Below are 19,551 nucleotides of genomic sequence, written 5' to 3'. Positions count from 1 at the left end.
GCCCTGTCAGAGTGACCTAGATTCAAGCCAGCCCGTACACATGAATGCTAGCTAACTTCATTGACATAATGATCAAAATTAAACTTTCTTTTAATACTGAAATTTAATGTCAAAGTCAAAAAGTAACATTAACAACAAGATGTATTGTTACGTTGCCCTTCGACTTTATTAATCTTGCATTCTGCCCTGTCAGAGTGACCTAGATTCAAGCCAGCCCGTACACATGAATGCTAGCTAACTTCATTGACATTATGATCAAAATTAAACTTTCTTTTACATTTAATGTCAAAGTCAAAAAGTCACATAAACAACAAGATGTATTGTTTTGTTGCCCTTCGACTTTATTAATCTTGCATTCTGCCCTGTCAGAGTGACCTAGATTCAAGCCAGCCCGTACACATGAATGCTAGCTAAGTTCATCGGTATAATGATCAAAATAAAGACTTCTTTTAAATTTAATGTCAAAGTCAAAAAGTAACATCAACAACAAGATGTATTGTTTCGTTGCCCTTCGACTTTATTAATCTTGCATTCTGCCCTGTCAGAGTGACCTAGATTCAAGCCAGCCCGTACACATGAATGCATTATTAAGAGGAAAACATGCTATGAAAATGCAAGTAAACACGGAGTGAGAAAAATGTAATCAGACTTCCATATTGAAAATTGGTGAAGAAGGATTTACACAATCAGCAACCTAAATCTACTACTTTCAGATCCAAATATGGGTTTCAGTCCTCAAAAAAAAAATCTCCATAGCATGACTATCTCAAAATATTCATAACCTTGATGATCATACAATGGGCTGATTGAACTTTTGTAAGTTAACAACTTTGTTAACGTCATCATTGTTTACTTTCAAATCTTGACAGCTCTAATGTTTAATGGATACACTTGTAATCTGCAGTATATCTAACAAGATTTGAGAAAAGTGTTTAACTGTACCTTTTTATCAAAATCTATCAGCACATCATAAAATATTTCATGTTTTGAAATTAACAATGATGTCAATAAATATGTTGTTAACTTGGACAAAATTTGGAACAATCAGCTCAATGAAGCATTAAGATATATGTGTATTTAAAAGTTAAGGACAAATTTTGATAAATGGTAAACCAGAAAACCATGATGATTTTAGTGAAAATTTATTTTTGAAAATCCCCCCTATTTGTTTAAAAATCCCCCCTATTTCTTCAAAAATCCCCCCTATTTGTTCCAAATTCCCCCATCAAAGGCTACAGCCACTTTCACCTAAAGTAAAGTGAGGGTCATGACCTTAAACATGTTAGTACAAGACAGAAATGGTAACTCACCCTGATGATCCCCTTGGTGGCAGCAATGCGGAGTGAAGGCTGGTGCCTCATTAAATCGTCCATGGCATTGCCCAGATTGCTTGCTGTGTCGCCTGAAACAGGCCGAAATATTGTACACATGAATGCATTTGTCACTTACAAAATATTGTATTTCTGAAGATAGCGAACTAAATAAATGTTCTTGTCTCAACTTTTTTTTCATAAAATGTAGTGATACTTAATGATGTTGTTTTCTGGTTAATAAAACGTACATGTAAGATCAGCAACATTTGCATGCACAAACCCAGATTTTCAATTCAACCGTCTAGTTGTTTTTCTTCCTTCCTCTTGTCTTTTTTGCGTTCGGTTAATTTCCGCCAATTTTTTCTTTTACATTCATTTATACATTCGAAAGTGTTCAGTTGTCGTGAAAATACATGTTTTTACTCATTTTGTTTTTAGTCCTTAACTTACCAAATGGGTCAGCAGATCTTCGTCTCCTCATGGCGGGCAGGTAATCCGGGGAAAGCAACACCTTGAAGAGTCGCTCGAATGGCTGACACTTGACAAACGACTCGAGACCTCGTGCATTGAGGCACAGGGCACTGAACACATTCGGTAGGGATGCCAATACTTCCCTTGTAGCTGGAACCTGGAACAGGCAAAATTCATAACATCTAACAATGTATGGGCAAATTTATAATTATTCGGGTAAATTTGGGCAATAAGTGAACATTATAAACAATTGGTGTTGAGGCAAAGGACAATTAATGCACTTGCGAGGGAAGCCAATACTTCACATGTACGTGAACCTGGGAGAGATGAATTTGAATTTATTCAATAAAGCATTTTCATTTAACAACTAACATGACATGAATGGATGTTTTGCTTCACCTTCTCATTTGTCAAGATTGTAAGAGATGTTAACAGTTATCCACTGTCTGCCAGTGATCGAAATAACCACAAGTCTGTACGCCCGATCAAGCCTGAATTTTGTCAAACATATTTTTTTGGCTAGAGGGTCACATTATTATACAGACTTAGTATTCAAACATGTTTAGAAAATCTTAACTTTGATGACTGCTTCACCTTTGACTTACATCTTTGATAAGAAGAGCATGTAACACAACGTCAGTAAGGCCATTATCTTGTAGGGAGGAGAGCAGCGATGGCTCCTGGAACACGTATACTGTCACGACATCCGTTGCTGGAAGGAAAATGTACCATTACTATCTTCAGCACTTCTCACAGAAATATTGATATGATGAGTTTAGATGAAGGTCTGTTTGAGTTTGTTTTTTTCTAATATTTTTTTGGATAAATCATTCATAAAGAATCTTAGTGACAAGTTTCAACTTAGTTGAAAATTGCCTTTTTTCTAAGTTGAATTTTAAGAAAACTTACAATGTTCGTACACCAAAAATATAACAATAAGCAAGAAAATGGTCTAAACAATGTATGCATTTATAAATAAATCTGATAAAAAGTAGAGAGTATTTATGAATACATCATCTTAGTGAATATTTTCAACTTAGTGAACCTTTTGTAATCTCTGACGAAAAGGTCTTTCACCCCATGCCCAGCACAAAATTTAATAGCAAGGGATGGTAATATGAACTGAACTAACTAGAGCTGTCACAGGAGTGACGAATACCCCCAAATGCCGCCTGGACACAGGAATGGCAAACCATTCCTTTGAAAAGAGGCCATAACTCCAAGGTTACTGCACACTGCATCTTCTTTTATCATGCATGTATTGTTTTATTTAAATCTGTTGAGTAATTTAGAAGTTACACTGCTGACAAGAAAAACTAGCCTTTCATGAGTTATCGTTCGGAAACTGTTTTTCTACTTTTAGTAACAGTGACCTTGACCCCACCAGCCCCAATATCGAACTTGACCTGTATCTTCTGATGTTACACCTGTGTACCAAAAATTGTTCAAATCTGTCAAGCCTTTCATGAGTTATCATCCAGAAACCGTTTTTCTATTTTTAGTAACAGTGACCTTGACCTTGGCCCCACCAGCCCCAATATCGAACTTGACCTGTATCTTCTGATGTTACACCTGTGTACCAAAAATTGTTCAAATCTGTCAAGCCTTTCATGATTTATCGTCCGGAAACCGTTTTCCTATTTTTAGTAACAGTGACCTTGACCTTGGCCCCACCAGCCCCAATATTGAACTTGATCTGTATCTTCTGATGTTACACCTGTGTACCAAAATTTTTTCAAATCTGTCAAGCCTTTCATGAGTTATCGTCCAGAAACCGTTTTTCTATTTTTAGTAACAGTGACCTTGACCTTGGCCCCAACAGCCCCAATATCGAACTTGACCTATATATTCTGATGTTACACCTGTGTACCAAACTGCATCTTCTGATGTTACACCTGTGTACCAAAAATTGTTCAAATCTGTCTAGCCTTTCATGAGTTATCGTCCAGAAAACGTTTTTCTATTTTTAGTAACAGTGACCTTGACCCAACCAGCCCCAATATCGAACTTGACCTGTATCTTCTGATGTTACACCTGTGTACCAAAAATTGTTCAAATCTGTCTAGCCTTTCATGAGTTATCGTCCAGAAACCGTTTTTCTATTTTTAGTAACAGTGACCTTGGCCCCACCAGCCCCAATATCGAACTTGACCTGTATCTTCTGATGTTACACCTGTGTACAAAAAATTGTTCAAATCTGTCAAGCCTTTCATGAGTTATCGTCCGGAAACCGTTTTTCTATTTTTAGTAACAGTGACCTTGACCTTGGCCCCACCAGCCCCAATATTGAACTTGACCTGTATCTTCTGATGTTACACCTGTGTACCACAAATTGTTCAAATCTGTCTAGCCTTTCATGAGTTATCGTCCGGAAACCATGAAAACCGACAGACCGACCGACCGACCGACAGACAGACCGACCGACCGACCAACAAGCTCACTCCTATATACCCCCTCAAACTTTGTTTGTGGGGGTATAATGAACTACAAACTCACTATAAATGTATTTAAGTGCTTACCTAGCAGAAAGAGTGAAGGCCCGTAGTATTCAGCATTGCTGATGATGTGCTTCAGGGACTTTGGTAATGATCCATCCATCACTGAAATCATAACACATTCAACTGAAGGGCTTATCTTTCTATTTATATACAACAGCATAAGAGCAGTCTTTGTAATAAGAAATACGAATGAATCAGCCAGAATTCCTACCCTAGTGTTTGGCATCAAAAATCAACAAGCACTACTTTATATAACATGTATCTAGAATTTGAGCGGCCCAAAAAGCAATAAAAAAAAAAAAGTCAAATGTTTTGCATTCTGCCCTGTCAGAGTGAACTATGTTTAAGCCTGCCCTTACACATTAATGCATTTGGAAGGTATTACAACTAACTGTGTCTTTTTAAAGCTGTTCATGAAAAGGTTTCACTCAAAAAGTAATATCAACAACAAGATTAATTGTTGCATTGTCCTTCGACTTTATTGATTTTGCATTCTGCCCTGTCAGAGTGGCCTAGATTCAGGCCAGCCGATAAACATGAATGCCAGCCATAGTTCAAAGACAATAAGATCACCTCGATTCTGATTTTAAGTGTCAAAGTCAAAAAGTAACATAAACATTAAGATGTATTGTTACGTTGCCCTTCAACTATATCAATATTGCATTCTGCCCTGTCAGAGTGATCTAGATTCAAGCCAGCCCATACACATGAATGCTAGCTAACCTCAAAGGCAATAGGACCTCCATGATTCTGAGTTTTAATGTCAAAGCAAAAAAGTAACATCAACAACAAGATGCATTGTTGCATTGTCCTTCACCTTTATCAATATTGCATTCTGCCCTGTCAGAGTGACCTAGATTCAAGGCAGCCCGTACACATGAATGCTAGCCAAATTTCAAAGACAATAACACCGCCTCAATTCTGATTTTTAGTGTCAAAGTCAAAAAGTAACATCAACAACAAGATGTATTGTTAAGTTGCCCTTCGACTTTATTAATATTGCATTCTGCCCTGTCAGAGTGACCTAGATTCAAGCCAGCCCGTACACATGAATGCTAGCTAACTTCAAAGACAATAGGATCTCCTTGATTTTGAGTTTTAGTGTCAAAGTCAAAAAGTAACATCAACAACAAGATGTATTGTTACGTTGCCCTTCGACTTTATTAATATTGCATTCTGCCCTGTCAGAGTGACCTAGATTCAAGCCAGCCCGTACACATGAATGCTAGCAAAACTGAATTGTACACATTCTTTATTCACAAAACTACAAACTTCTAAAAGAATCTTTTGGAAATAGAACATACAGGAAAAATTTATTAATCTACAATATAGTTTCATGAATAAAGAATATTAACACCAAAAGTGTAACAAAGGAAAGGTAACTCACAATGCCTCATGCTGTCAGAGAAGGCTGGCTCTGGTATAGCTTTCTTGAGGAAGTTGAGCATGGACTTCAGCAGTGCTGCTCGCTGGGGAAAACACTGACGGCCTAGAGCAGGGGAAGAAATCATGAGTTTACAGATTGAAATTTTATTTACTCCCAAGTTTCTTCCAACAATTATTTCAGGATGTATGTATATATAGAGTGCTATTCAATACCAACATATCTTTGTAAAAAATATTTGAATTAAAAAAAACTTCCAAGCATTATCCACTTAACATGTTTGTGGCCTTGTTTGAGACAACTTTCTAAATAAGCACATTTCCATCAATATTTTCTTTATAATAAATACACAAATAGCTGTTTGACTTCACAGTTTTTACTTATATAACATATCAATATTTTCACATTCCTCACTAACATACCAGTTTTAGCAGCAGAGTAGTCTGGTAGCGGGGGCAGATCTGGATCATGCATGATTCCCGTTGATGTTGAAGGCCTATCAGGGTTTACCTCCATAGCGGTCGCCCCAGCCCCAGAGGCTGACTCGGGGGAGGAGTCAGTATGGGTTGGCGTGTCCTCACTGACATGGTCATCATGGGGCGTGTCTGTTTCCATAGCAAGGGGAGGTGACTCCGGTTGTGAATCGAGAATGGAGTCACTACGCGGTGGACGGATTTCAAATGGCTGCTCAGCTCGACATATCGACACCTCATGCTGGAAAAGAAATAACACATCAGTAAATAACAAGTCCCCTATACAAAGGATCATCCTAAGGGTTATTCCATTTAAACATATAACTCCCCGGGGAAAGGCACTTTTAAATTATGTCAACCAACTACTGAAGCAAATTTACCCTTGCGGGGTCCAAATTAGCAAAAAAAGACACCCACCTATATACTATTTAAATAATTGCCTTCCCACCGTGGGTTATATTTTTTACTGGAATAGCCCTTAAAGCAGGATATATTTGTTTTAGTATAATTCAATTTCAGAGTTTAGAGACTTTAAAAGGAAATCATCTTTATGATAATCATGATGAACATTTTTCATCATGTTGTAAAATGAAGTTCATGTGATTTGGCTCAATGAAATAAGATACTCACTTATTGAGGTTAAGATTTTTTAAGAAACTCTGGCCTGTTACTTAAGTGGCACAGCCATAAGACAAATAAATAAGCTTCTTTGTCTAGCAAAGACATGATTAGCTTCCTTGACCTCACCTACTGTACACATACACACTACCAAAGAAACATTGCATGTTCACCATACATACCTCAAGTCTGTTTATAAAGGACTGTAGGCCACCCTGTGTTTGGAAGGTGACCATGTCCAGGTTTGTTATCAGGTCGACAACTCGCACCGCACGCGTCGCAAACTGCAAGGGATGTTACAACACATCAATACAATACTACAGGGGATCGATCAGCTGATAACTGTCAATTTGGAGTAATAGCCATGGGTTTGTGTGAGTATGAGGGAATCAAGCCCAAAGCAGGGTACATGGGCATGGAACCATTTTGAAATGGTTTCCAAAGTCATCTAGATTCATTTCAAGGTACTTCCTACTGTTTTTGATGCAAATGTCCGTGCAAAAAAACAATATTTAAAACTGTACAATAGACTGCACTTAAAGGCTCTCACTCCTGAACATTAGAACCCCTGAACACTAGTTGTGACATACAAGAACTTGTAGTTTAAGACTGTCAACTAAACTTAAATTCCAAACTGGAATCCGTCTTTAACTGCTAGATAAACAATCACAAATTATGAACAAAACATCTATAAAACTAGAAATGTGTCCATAGGACACGGATGCCCCCACTTCGGTTTTTTGTCACAGAAAATAAGCCATAATGATTTTTGAAGTATTTTTGGCAAAAAAGGGCCGTAACTCCTAAATGACTAAAGCGATTTCCATGACTATCGAACTTGATCAAGATATTATGGTCACAAACATGTGTTTAAAGTTTGGTGAGGATTGGACAAACAGTTTTCAAGAATTAGATCGGAAACAATCTTCGGGACGTATTTTTCAAGTCTTTTTTTGCAAATAAAGGGCCGTAACTCCTAAATGACAAAAGCGATTTCCATGGCTATCGAACTTGATCAAGATATTATGGTCACAATCATGTATGTAAAGTTTGGTGAGGATTGGACACATACTTTTCAAGAATTAGATTGGAAACATATATTTTTGAAGTATTTTTGGCAAAAAAGGGCCGTAACTCCTAAATGACTAAAGCGATTTCCATGACTATCGAACTTGATCAAGATATTATGGTCACAAACATGTGTTTAAAGTTTGGTGAGGATTGGACAAACGGTTTTCAAGAATTAGATCGGAAACAATCTTCGGGACGTACGTACGTACGTACGGACGTACGTACGGACAAGGGCAACCCTATATGCCGCCACTTTGTGGGGGCATAACAACTGCAATTACAAGAAATTATTCATTTTTATGTGCTTTACTCCTGTGACTAAAGAGTTTAATCCTTTTATCAGAAACTTTGAACACTTCTGACCAGCTATTTGCTATTTAGACATTATAAAGATTATAAATACCGTGATATGGTCATGTCCCACCCCAAACCAGTTGATGACCTTCAGTAGAGATTCCATCATCCCACAGGACACAAGGGCCTCCACACCTGTGTACACAAATTGAAAGGGTCATACATATGCCAGTTTCAATAACCATCTGGGTTGTTCTTAGTCAAAAACTGAGATCATCTTCGTGACACATTTTTATAATTTTGCTATATATTTGTGTGCATTGAACTTCACTTAGTAATAAATAAAAACACCAAGTCCAATATATTTAATTGTTGACATTCAAATTAAGGACTTTTGAAGTGACATCTAAGATCAAAAACTTATGTTTAATATGACCATATAAACTGCTTCCAAGTCTGGAAAAGAATGGTACATTGCAGGCAATTTTATGTTGCGTATATCACAATCTCTTATGAACCCTATAAAGTGATATCTCTTGACAAAATGAGAAGATCTCTGTCAACACAAACAGAAATAGCTTGATTCCTGCTATTCAATTTTAAGGACTTTATTTTATTTATCTTATTGCCGTATTGTTTAGCTAAAATATTTAAGCATTTGCAAGTTTCATCTAAAAGCTAAATTTAATTTGAAATAAATATTCTGTGCAAGATTTTGAACGCAGTCGCATGATTTTGATTATGATCATGTGATATGATACTGTACAACGAAGGGAAGTAACTGCTGTGTGGAGTTCATCCACACGGCTATTCTGCCAGATCATCCAACTTACTTTTCAATTAAACAATATAACCCGAAAACAATTCAAATATTAGGTAAACTTGGTCATTGAAATAAGACTTGATTGGAAAAAAAACAAATTCTTATACTAGTGCATGTAATCAAAAAATTTCAACGAGCCCTGCTATGAAATCCATATATTGAGCATGCCTCAAAGCATTTAACCAGTGCAGGGTTTGCTTCGACCACTGATTAACTTACCACTTTCATAGCTGGCTAGATGATACAGGAAGGAGAACAAGGCTGTGGCGTACGACAGCGGGAACGCCTTCATATCGGCATCTGAAGGGATTGGAAAAACTGGTTCATGGTACATTTTGTTATCAACACTAGGTAAATGTATACTAATGTTATTATTTTGAACACACTGTTTTAGCGTTATAGGCACTTTATCGAACGAGTTAGAAACAAAGCCATTTATTCAATTTTTTATTGCACAGTACTCCATGTTGACATGACATTCGAACAAGATTAATTTAATGATTGGTTCAAAATTTTTAAATACAAAAAGTAAAATCAACTACAAGATGAATTTTTGCATGGCCTGTCAGCTCTTATTCCTTTATAACCCTCTTTCTAACCAGCCTGTACACAAATATGCTACCACACCTTTTGTGAACAACAAATTAATAATATTACTTCATTATATTTTATTTCAATGTCTAAGTAAAAAAGTAACATCAACAATGAGATGTATTTCTCTTTTTCAACTTTATTACTCTTGCATTCTGCCCTGTCAGAGTGACCAAGATTCAAGCCAGCCCGTACACATGAATGCTAGATTAAGTTAATAACCCTTAGAATCGAAAGATAACTTCATTTTATGTTCTGAGTTTTAATGTCAAAGTCAAAAAGTAACATCAACAACAAGATGTATTGTTACGTTGCCCTTCGACTTTGTTAATATTGCATTCTGCCCTGTCAGAGTGACCTAGATTCAAGCCAGCCCGTACACATGAATGCCAGCTTAAGTTTAGTCAACAGCAAGTTAATGGTCAGACTTCGTAATACTTCATTAAATGTTAAAGTCAAAAAGTAACATCAACAACAAGATGTATTGTTATGTTGCCCTTCGGCTTTATTCATTTTGCATTCTGCCCTGTCAGAGTGATCTAGATTCAAGCCAGCCCGTACAAATGAATGCACAAATTTATCCTAAATGATGTTATTGTCCAACCTCTATCCTTTATTAAAGGGCCTTATAAAGTTAACTTATGGGATACATAAAAATAAACTAAAATTCAATTTCAACTCATATAGTTGAAAATTACACCATAGTTGCTTCATGTGCATATTGCCTCTGGCAACATGTGTGTGTGTTATTTTCTTACATATTGATTGAAATTTGTGACTTTTTTTATTTTCTCTTTTAAGATTTATTGTATTGATCCTGTCAAATATTTCAAATTCATCATTTTCCTAAATAAAATCAAAATTTTATACTAAATAAATAAAATAATCACTGATGGTTAATCAGTTTTCAATACATTCTCTGTGCTAAAGGAGAGATAGTTTGAAGACTTCTAAGGAGAGTAGCTTTGTTTTTGGAATGGAGTTAAAAATAAATATTTTTAATTCTTTATCCTTAGGCCTAGAAAAAATAATTGTTTGGTTAGGGTTACATCCTCTTCAAAAATAGGTAGGTTAGGTAGGCTCTTTTTTATTTTTATTTTTTATTAGGCTTTATATAAGAAAATCATTTTCATCATTGGAGAATGGTGTTAAAGTTATCTTCTGTATAAGCATTTAAGGTTTTAACTACATATTGAAAAGCAATTAAAAAAAAAAAGTGGATTTTTTTTTATTTTTTTTTAGTTTTTTTTTTTTTTTTAGTTTTTCATTTTTTTTTCAAACTGACTATAAAAATGGTAGGGTCGGCGCCTATTCCGTAGGTAGGTCGGGTAACCCGAACCAAATGTATTTTTTTTTTAGGCCTTAAGGGAAAATGAAACCTGTTGACTGTGATTTAAGTTTTAAATATCTCGCACAGTTAATGGGTTATCACCAGGGTTTTGCGCGACTACAACGAAGTTGACCACATTATCTTTACTTTTTCTTCAGACATGAAACAAGATATCAACAATTTTCAAAAAAGACAGCTACACTTATATTCAATTTGACTGATTCACATATTCATATTTGACACCCAATTGTCTAGGCAATGACTAAAGGAACATGAAGGATAGAAGCGGAGGAGGGTCTATCTGCATCTTAATTTAATACCATGTAAAAAAAGAAAGATTCGCTTTCACCCACTGATTTATTAAAATCTCACCGGTCATATGCTGTATGCAATTTCTGACCAGGGTCGGCAGAAACCCATGGTAGGAGGCAGCACCAGTCGCGTCCACTATGTTGCTCAATCTGCAATGGGCAGGAGATGTGTATTACGAAAATTACATTTCTACAGTCATAGGCCATTGATGGTGTTAATATCGCAACATATTGTCCCACAAAATTTACCTGATCCTGACTGTTATGCATGAATATATTATACAGTGTTAAATGGAGGATATCAGTTATTTTTTCTGAAGTGACTGTAAATCAAATATACAGTAGACACACAGAGTTAATTCGCAATTGTTTTTCTTTACTAAATACTTGGGTAATGGGGCTGAATTTGGGCCCCCACTTCCCTTCATAGACGACCTGGACTTACTTTGGGTTTCTCTCGAGATGGATGATGGAGGTCAGTGTTCTCAGAGCAGCACTCTTGATGTCCTTCAAATACAAAACAAAACTTGTAATCCTAGAAGTATGGGCACAACAATTCAACTGAGTTACTAGTCAAATCAAATCATCTCAGAGTTTGGCCGGAACTTAAGAAAACGCATCTTAATACATCAAACTGGAGTTAAACAAGAAAACATTGTTGCCTTATATAATTGGTAAGTATTGCTACAATATTCACCACATATATGTATTCCAAAACCAGCATTTATAATAATGATAAATATCTGACATACTACAATTTCGTTAGTCTTGAGCTCCACAATGTCCACCAGTTCCTCAATAAAGCCAGGATAGAGCAGTGAGTTGATGTTGTCTTGTATGGCATTGGAGTACACTAAAACACATGAAGAAATATTTTTAAAATGAGGTCACAGGTGATGACAGATCTGCTCGGAACACTTTTCGCCAGGAAAACTTGATCTATAAATGCTAGGATCGGAAGATTATGTTAAGAGCACATAGGGTTCTCAAAAAGATTAAGATGAACCATCCCAATTAGTAAAGGAAACGACCAGCTACTACTCACTCCACTTAAAATTCACTTATTTTGCAAATATGAACCCATCCAACTGACATTTGAAATGCCTATTTTAGCCAGCAGCCGGTTCTTATTGAGAACACCGAGCACCTTATCTAGAAGAGTAAGACAATTTTACCCTTTAAAATGAGCATAGGAGTTTTATGCCTTAAACACTGAATAAACCCTTAACACTGATTTAACTTTTGAACCTTGACAATGTTCAATCTTGTAACTATGGTAATAATTTTCTCAATAAACTATCATGGAAATATTTGGAGAGACTTAACAAAATTCTTACCTAGTATGGCAATAGACTGGAGCCTGGCTTGTACACACTGAATTCTGGTCTCATAGCGTGAAAACAGGTGTGCCAGTCTAATGTGTGTATACAACAGGGTCTGAAAACATGACAATAAATCTAGAGTAATTTTCATTCAGCCAACGATTCCTTCTAATCAAAATTACAACATACGGACTTGGAAACAACAGTCCAGGGTTGTTAAAATACAGGCAGTAGCAATTACAACATATGGACTTGGAAACACAGTCCAGGGTTGTTAAAATACAGGCAGTAGCAATTACAACATATGGACTTGGAAACAACAGTCCAGGGTTGTTAAAATACAGGCAGTAGCAATTACAACATATGGACTTGGAAACAACAGTCCAGGGTTGTTAAAATACAGGCAGTAGCAATTACAACATATGGACTTGGAAACAACAGTCCAGGGTTGTTAAAATACAGGCAGTAGCAATTACAACATATGGACTTGGAAACAACAGTCCAGGGTTGTTAAAATACAGGCAGTAGCAATTACAACATATGGACTTGGAAACAACAGTCCAGGGTTGTTAAAATACAGGCAGTAGCAATTACAACATAAGGACTTGGAAACAACAGTCCAGGGTTGTTAAAATACAGGCAGTAGCAATTACAACATATGGACTTGGAAACAACAGTCCAGGGTTGTTAAAATACAGGCAGTAGCAATTACAACATAAGGACTTGGAAACAACAGTCCAGGGTTGTTAAAATACAGGCAGTAGCAATTACAACATATGGACTTGGAAACACGGTCCAGGGTTGTTAAAATACAGGCAGTAGCAATTACAACATAAGGACTTGGAAACACGGTCCAGGGTTGTTAAAATACAGGCAGTAGCAATTACAACATAAGGACTTGGAAACAACAGTCCAGGGTTGTTAAAATACAGGCAGTAGCAATTACAACATATGGACTTGGAAACACAGTCCAGGGTTGTTAAAATACAGGCAGTAGCAATTACAACATATGGACTTGGAAACACGGTCCAGGGTTGTTAAAATACAGGCAGTAGCAATTACAACATATGGACTTGGAAACAACAGTCCAGGGTTGTTAAAATACAGGCAGTAGCAATTACAACATATGGACTTGGAAACACGGTCCAGGGTTGTTAAAATACAGGCAGTAGCAATTACAACATATGGACTTGGAAACAACAGTCCAGGGTTGTTAAAATACAGGCAGTAGCAATTACAACATATGGACTTGGAAACACGGTCCAGGGTTGTTAAAATACAGGCAGTAGCAATTACAACATAAGGACTTGGAAACAACAGTCCAGGGTTGTTAAAATACAGGCAGTAGCAATTACAACATACAGACTTGGAAACACGGTCCAGGGTTGTTAAAATACAGGCAGTAGCAATTACAACATAAGGACTTGGAAACAACAGTCCAGGGTTGTTAAAATACAGGCAGTAGCAATTACAACATACAGACTTGGAAACACAGTCCAGGGTTGTTAAAATACAGGCAGTAGCAATAACAACATATGGACTTGGAAACACGGTCCAGGGTTGTTAAAATACAGGCAGTAGCAATTACAACATTTGGACTTGGAAACAACAGTCCAGGGTTGTTAAAATACAGGCAGTAGCAATTACAACATATGGACTTGGAAACAACAGTCCAGGGTTGTTAAAATACAGGCAGTAGCAATTACAACATATGGACTTGGAAACAACAGTCCAGGGTTGTTAAAATACAGGCAGTAGCAATTACAACATATGGACTTGGAAACACAGTCCAGGGTTGTTAAAATACAGGCAGTAGCAATTACAACATATGGACTTGGAAACAACAGTCCAGGGTTGTTAAAATACAGGCAGTAGCAATTACAACATACAGACTTGGAAACACAGTCCAGGGTTGTTAAAATACAGGCAGTAGCAATTACAACATATGGACTTGGAAACAACAGTCCAGGGTTGTTAAAATACAGGCAGTAGCAATTACAACATATGGACTTGGAAACACGGTCCAGGGTTGTTAAAATACAGGCAGTAGCAATTACAACATATTGACTTGGAAACACAGTCCAGGGTTGTTAAAATACAGGCAGTAGCAATTACAACATATTGACTTGGAAACACAGTCCAGGGTTGTTAAAATACAGGCAGTAGCAATTACAACATATTGACTTGGAAACACGGTCCAGGGTTGTTAAAATACAGGCAGTAGCAATTACAACATACAGACTTGGAAACACAGTCCAGGGTTGTTAAAATACAGGCAGTAGCAATTAAAACTATATTTTTTCAAGCCAACAGTATTATTAAGAACTACAGGCTTGTTAAACCTAAAAAATAATTTGGGTGATTGGTTCTACCTAAAAATATGTTGTTGGTTTTCATCATTTGAGTACTTTCAAAAATATTTTTTCGAACTTATTAAGCTCTTACCTCTATCAAACACAATCACAATTCATACATGCATACAATTTTGCATTTTTACAATACCTGTTTCTTTTGTGGCATTTTCTGCAACTCGTAAGCAGAAACAATATCTTCCATAATCTGTGAGGGTATTTTACCGATCTTGTCCACATTTTCAACGTGAATGGAGGTCACAATATTGGCTGAACCCTGCAACCAAAATAATCAAGTTAGATTACTGAATACTTATCCGAGATTTGACTTGGTATGAGATTTTTAGTAGACACTTTTATACCTACTAAATCAGACTTGCATAAATTCACTTTTATCATGCATTTTACTTAAACCAGTGAAAATAAAAAATTCAGAAGACATTTTTAACATCAATTTTGTTTATAATGCTTTGTGTCATTAAGGTTACAAACAATACTACCGAAAGTAACAAGAACACTTAATAACTTCAAACCTACACATAACATAAGCATTGTTAAGGATTATGAGTACAAGAATAAAACTACAATTACGGTATTGTAAAAGCAATTGTACTATCGATAACCGGTTACTTGAGTTGAATGGATTATCAATAGTCAAACTGGAACCGACTCCGTACACTACAATCAACCTCCATCAAGTGACAAGGTTGAAAGAGGGTTTCATTCCCGCCCTGTCATTGAAATTAGACTTTTGGATGTACAAGCCCCAATTCTTATACTATAGCTTAGCATCAAATTTCTTTACAAGCCCTGCTATATAAAATTCAGAATTTGAGCAAGCCCAGAAGGCATTTTACCAGTGCAGGGCTTGCGGGCTTGTGTTAATTTCCACCACTGGCCCGCCATGTTAATTTTCTGCAAATAATTATCAAGACTAAACTACCAACCTTCCTTGCAGATTTTTCTTCAGGGTTCTCATGGTAGAATTCAAAATGCAGAGTTGTGGCACTACTGGGAAACTCCTGTAATGGAACATCGTGTCCAATAAAACAAAATCAAATAGTAAATGATAGTATTGTCTACCAGCCAGCCTGCAAAACTCCAAATTAATATCTTCAAATAAGAATAAGTACAGTGTCCCCTTGTTAATGTCATTTAAAAACCATTTCATGGCCAATATAAACCTATTAAAATTACAGCTTAAAAACAAACTAAACTTAACCCAAACCAGTATTATCAATATGAGAAGGCTATTACGAAAGGCACTAGAAAAAGTATGGAAGAAATTATTTAATACATTATTTTTTAGATGATAGCTCTGTCTTCACAATCAAGCTGAACTTAATCAGTATAAACTAACTTACCGAGATGGTAGCATCCTGACAGCATTCAGCCAGCCCGAAGCCATTATCTTTCCCTCCCCAACTCTCAGCCAGGTGTGTTAGCTGAATGATCAGCCCCTGCTTCTTCTCGTTGCTTAACCGCGTTATAAAGTTGGACCTCTTACTGTAAAGATATTAATGTTCTCAATTTTATAATGTATGATTTTAGTAGAATCGGTATCAATAATGTATCAGATACTGCCATCTTGAATTTTATCGTTTCAGTCTCACCCCACGTGGCGATCGCAGCAATCTGCCCATGTTAGACCCTCACATATTCGGCATCAGGAAGCAGCCCAATTAACCAGAGCTATTCTGACGAACGTTTTCTATGCGATATATATTGCATATATATTCATGTACACAATGATCTCTCGCTGTCATATACATGTACATAATGCTATATTGTGTCTCTATGACATGAAACATGAATATTTATTTATATGATCATTGGTAATTTATTTGACCATTTGATTACTTACATGCATATAATTCTCTATTTGTAAATGTATACTCATGGACATATTGTCTATTGTATTTGTTAATAAACTAAAAAAAACTAAAACTATATTGTTTGACTGCTGTTCATCACATTGCCACGCTGGGACCATACAACTTTTGCATATAGTGTGTTAATGTCGTCTGTGCTTACATGAAAGTTCAAACTCAACAAGCGTACATGTATATATATGTTTACATCTATGTCAGTATGTTTATATGCGTGCGCATATCCATGCTGCCATCAGCTTCTTTTTATACATTTCGAGTAAGTGCGCAAATGCCCACGGCAAGGATGGTCCCCCTAGGCGTTTGAGGTGGCTCCAGCCTTGTTTCCCTGACGCTTAGTTAGGGTAACACTTGCCAGGGCTTTGTGATAATCAATAGAATAAGATATAAAATCAACAATACGTTGTTTGGTCTGGAAATCAAGTAAGGCAACAGTTTCCTTACCAATGGGTATACACTCACAAGCATAAAATTATGTCGGTTGGTTAACTGTTGGCACTAAAATAATAATTAATTATTTAATATTATAACAAATGCACAAATGCTAAATGGATTTGCAGCCTCTCCCAGCGCTAAGGTGGCTTCAGCCTTGGGTCCTTGGCATTGGGTTAGAAGTTTCAGTTGTATTTTCCCATAGTATTTTCGTAAATAGTAGTGGCAGCAGGGGTCGTTTTAAACATGGTTTCCAGTCTTGCATGGCCGTCGGGAAGTGTATTCCCAACATTTTACCATGTGTCAAGGTTGGGGTGCTGGTGGTTTTAGTTAACCAGCACGTGTAGTGTTTAACGTGGGGGGCCCCGGTTCATTTTTTTCATAGCTATAAAAATACATGGTGACCCCTGCCAGTAAGCCTGACATGTATTACAGTTCGCTTAACAAATTACAAGCCGGCAAGTCGACCACCGACAGGGTTTTATGTTACTGTGCGGTCTTACACGCCACAACTTTCATTTATTAAATATGTATACTGTATATTTGAAAACAATATATGTAAATCGTTGTAGTATAAAAGCAAGAAACGTTATTGGTCTTTTGTTTTATTTCGCATGATAGGAATAATAATGTTAACATATTTGTATTGTCTCTGGCAAATTGTGTACCAGTAAGTACTACTGTTTTTGAGTTATAAAATGCTTTGGTTTAAGTCATACATAATGACTTTTTTCTTCAAAAACAGACCAGCTAAAATATTTGTTCCCTCAATTTTGTCTCTTCTTTATAAGTACTTACAACTTATTTGATCAGCAAACAAGGCAAATTAATATGTACATGTCAGGCAGCAATATCGGCAACATTAATTACTGATTTTGTTCTTCAGCATTGTTACTTTTGCATTTTGCACTGTCTGAGTGACCCCTATTCTGCTGTCAGATCGACCATAATTCAAGTCAGCTAGTACACATGAATGCATTTCATAGACGTCACACTTGCATTAAAAGCTGTTGATCATATGTCTAAGTCAAAATAGTAACATCAACAATGAGACGCATTGCTGTTTTGCTTTTTAACATTCTTTCTCTTGCAGAATGACCTTTGTTGAAGCCAGTCTGTACAAAATCATGACATAATTGTATCTGACAGATATTTCAGACTTTGCAACAACAGAGACACTTATAAGCTGTTGATATGGCTTTGATGAAAATGTCAAAGTCAAAAAGTAACATCAACAAGAAGATGTATTGTTACATTGCCAACATTTGTTACTCTTGCATTCTGCCCTGTCATAGTGGCCTATGTATAAGCCAGCCCGTACACATGAATGCAGTTGGATCAGCCACATATTTCTTAACCCATCACTAGTATTATTCCATTGAAAAATAAAACGTTTGTTGGACAGTAAACTCTGAAATATCCTGAACTCAACCAAAGCAGAAATTGTATCAGCAGTGGTCGAAATAAACACAAGCCCGCAAGCCCTACACGGTAAAATGTCACCCGGGCTCGCTCAAATTCTTAATTTTTTATACCAGGGCTTGTTAAAAAAATTGATGCCAAGCAATAGTATAAGAAATTGGGCTTGTTCATCCAAAAGTCAAATCTTTAACATTTTGGGAAATGGTATTACCTAAAAACATAGAGCAGGTTGAGAACTTCTAGGACGACAGTCATGTCACAGGAGGTCAGGAGGGAAGTCAGGTGCTCCATGGAATTGTAGAGATGACGTGAGAAGCTATGCTCAATTAGCATTGACGTAAAGCTGAGCACCTGGAGCAGTAGTGTCTTCAACTGAAATGTTTCAGAACAGATATTTATCATTAGAACATTATAACCAGGGCTTTGAAAAAAACAACAATTTGCCGGTCTGGACCGATTTTGACTTTGCCAGATCAATTTTAGTAACAGAAAATAGCTAAAAATCAGTCCAAATTGTTAATTATTTTTTCAATTTCGGTCCAAAACGGCTAAGTCAATATATAAATTAGAAATTGTAATACACAAATAGTATTTGCCATACGACATCACCGATTGAGATTTCAAACTTTAAGACAACTGCTGCGAACAAGGGCAATTTATGTTCAGTCTGTAACCTAGACTTTCATTAAACTAGCATTGTAAGGCTGCTTATTTAAACGACTGGCAAGCATGTTTTGATAATTAATTTTGTGAACAGTAGTAAAGTGTACAAAGTAAAGATTACCTCTCCATTTTCTGGTCGATCACAGGCCAAAATCCAGGAGGTATCTTTCTCCTTTTTACATCCTCTTTCAAGAACTTCATCAAAAATGTCCAAGACATCGCTCCAGTGAAAAAGTTCGCACTGAAATATAAATTGATAACATAGCAGATGAAGGAAAGCAAAGGCCAAAAAGTT

The 19,551-nt window shown here is 36.5% G+C and overlaps 1 protein-coding gene across 7 annotated transcripts in view; it reads right to left on the bottom strand.

Moving 5' to 3' along the window:
- Window positions 1-19,551, bottom strand: part of LOC128218453 (E3 ubiquitin-protein ligase HUWE1-like) — a 98,046-nt gene that overhangs the window by 74,767 nt on the left and 3,728 nt on the right. For 6 of the 7 annotated variants that reach the window (XM_052926121.1, XM_052926124.1, XM_052926122.1 and 3 more), the window contains exons 4-21: window positions 19,378-19,497; window positions 18,805-18,965; window positions 16,215-16,356; window positions 15,798-15,872; window positions 15,002-15,127; window positions 12,515-12,614; window positions 11,930-12,030; window positions 11,623-11,684; window positions 11,239-11,327; window positions 9,165-9,245; window positions 8,232-8,317; window positions 6,940-7,041; window positions 6,089-6,380; window positions 5,670-5,771; window positions 4,304-4,384; window positions 2,390-2,496; window positions 1,764-1,941; window positions 1,311-1,402 (exon numbers count right to left, since the gene is read on the bottom strand). In XM_052926121.1, the coding sequence (XP_052782081.1) occupies window positions 1,311-1,402; window positions 1,764-1,941; window positions 2,390-2,496; window positions 4,304-4,384; window positions 5,670-5,771; window positions 6,089-6,380; window positions 6,940-7,041; window positions 8,232-8,317; window positions 9,165-9,245; window positions 11,239-11,327; window positions 11,623-11,684; window positions 11,930-12,030; window positions 12,515-12,614; window positions 15,002-15,127; window positions 15,798-15,872; window positions 16,215-16,356; window positions 18,805-18,965; window positions 19,378-19,497 (2,097 nt within the window). The remainder of the gene's footprint in view (window positions 1-1,310; window positions 1,403-1,763; window positions 1,942-2,389; window positions 2,497-4,303; window positions 4,385-5,669; window positions 5,772-6,088; window positions 6,381-6,939; window positions 7,042-8,231; window positions 8,318-9,164; window positions 9,246-11,238; window positions 11,328-11,622; window positions 11,685-11,929; window positions 12,031-12,514; window positions 12,615-15,001; window positions 15,128-15,797; window positions 15,873-16,214; window positions 16,357-18,804; window positions 18,966-19,377; window positions 19,498-19,551) is intronic. The other variant, XM_052926125.1, reaches the window with a different exon arrangement.

The sequence above is a fragment of the Mya arenaria genome, chromosome 14, assembly GCF_026914265.1.
Source record: "Mya arenaria isolate MELC-2E11 chromosome 14, ASM2691426v1".
In the NCBI taxonomy this organism is placed as follows: domain Eukaryota; kingdom Metazoa; phylum Mollusca; class Bivalvia; order Myida; family Myidae; genus Mya; species Mya arenaria.
Note: the sequence above shows the minus strand (reverse complement) of the source record. Positions and strands in the feature narration are given on the sequence as shown.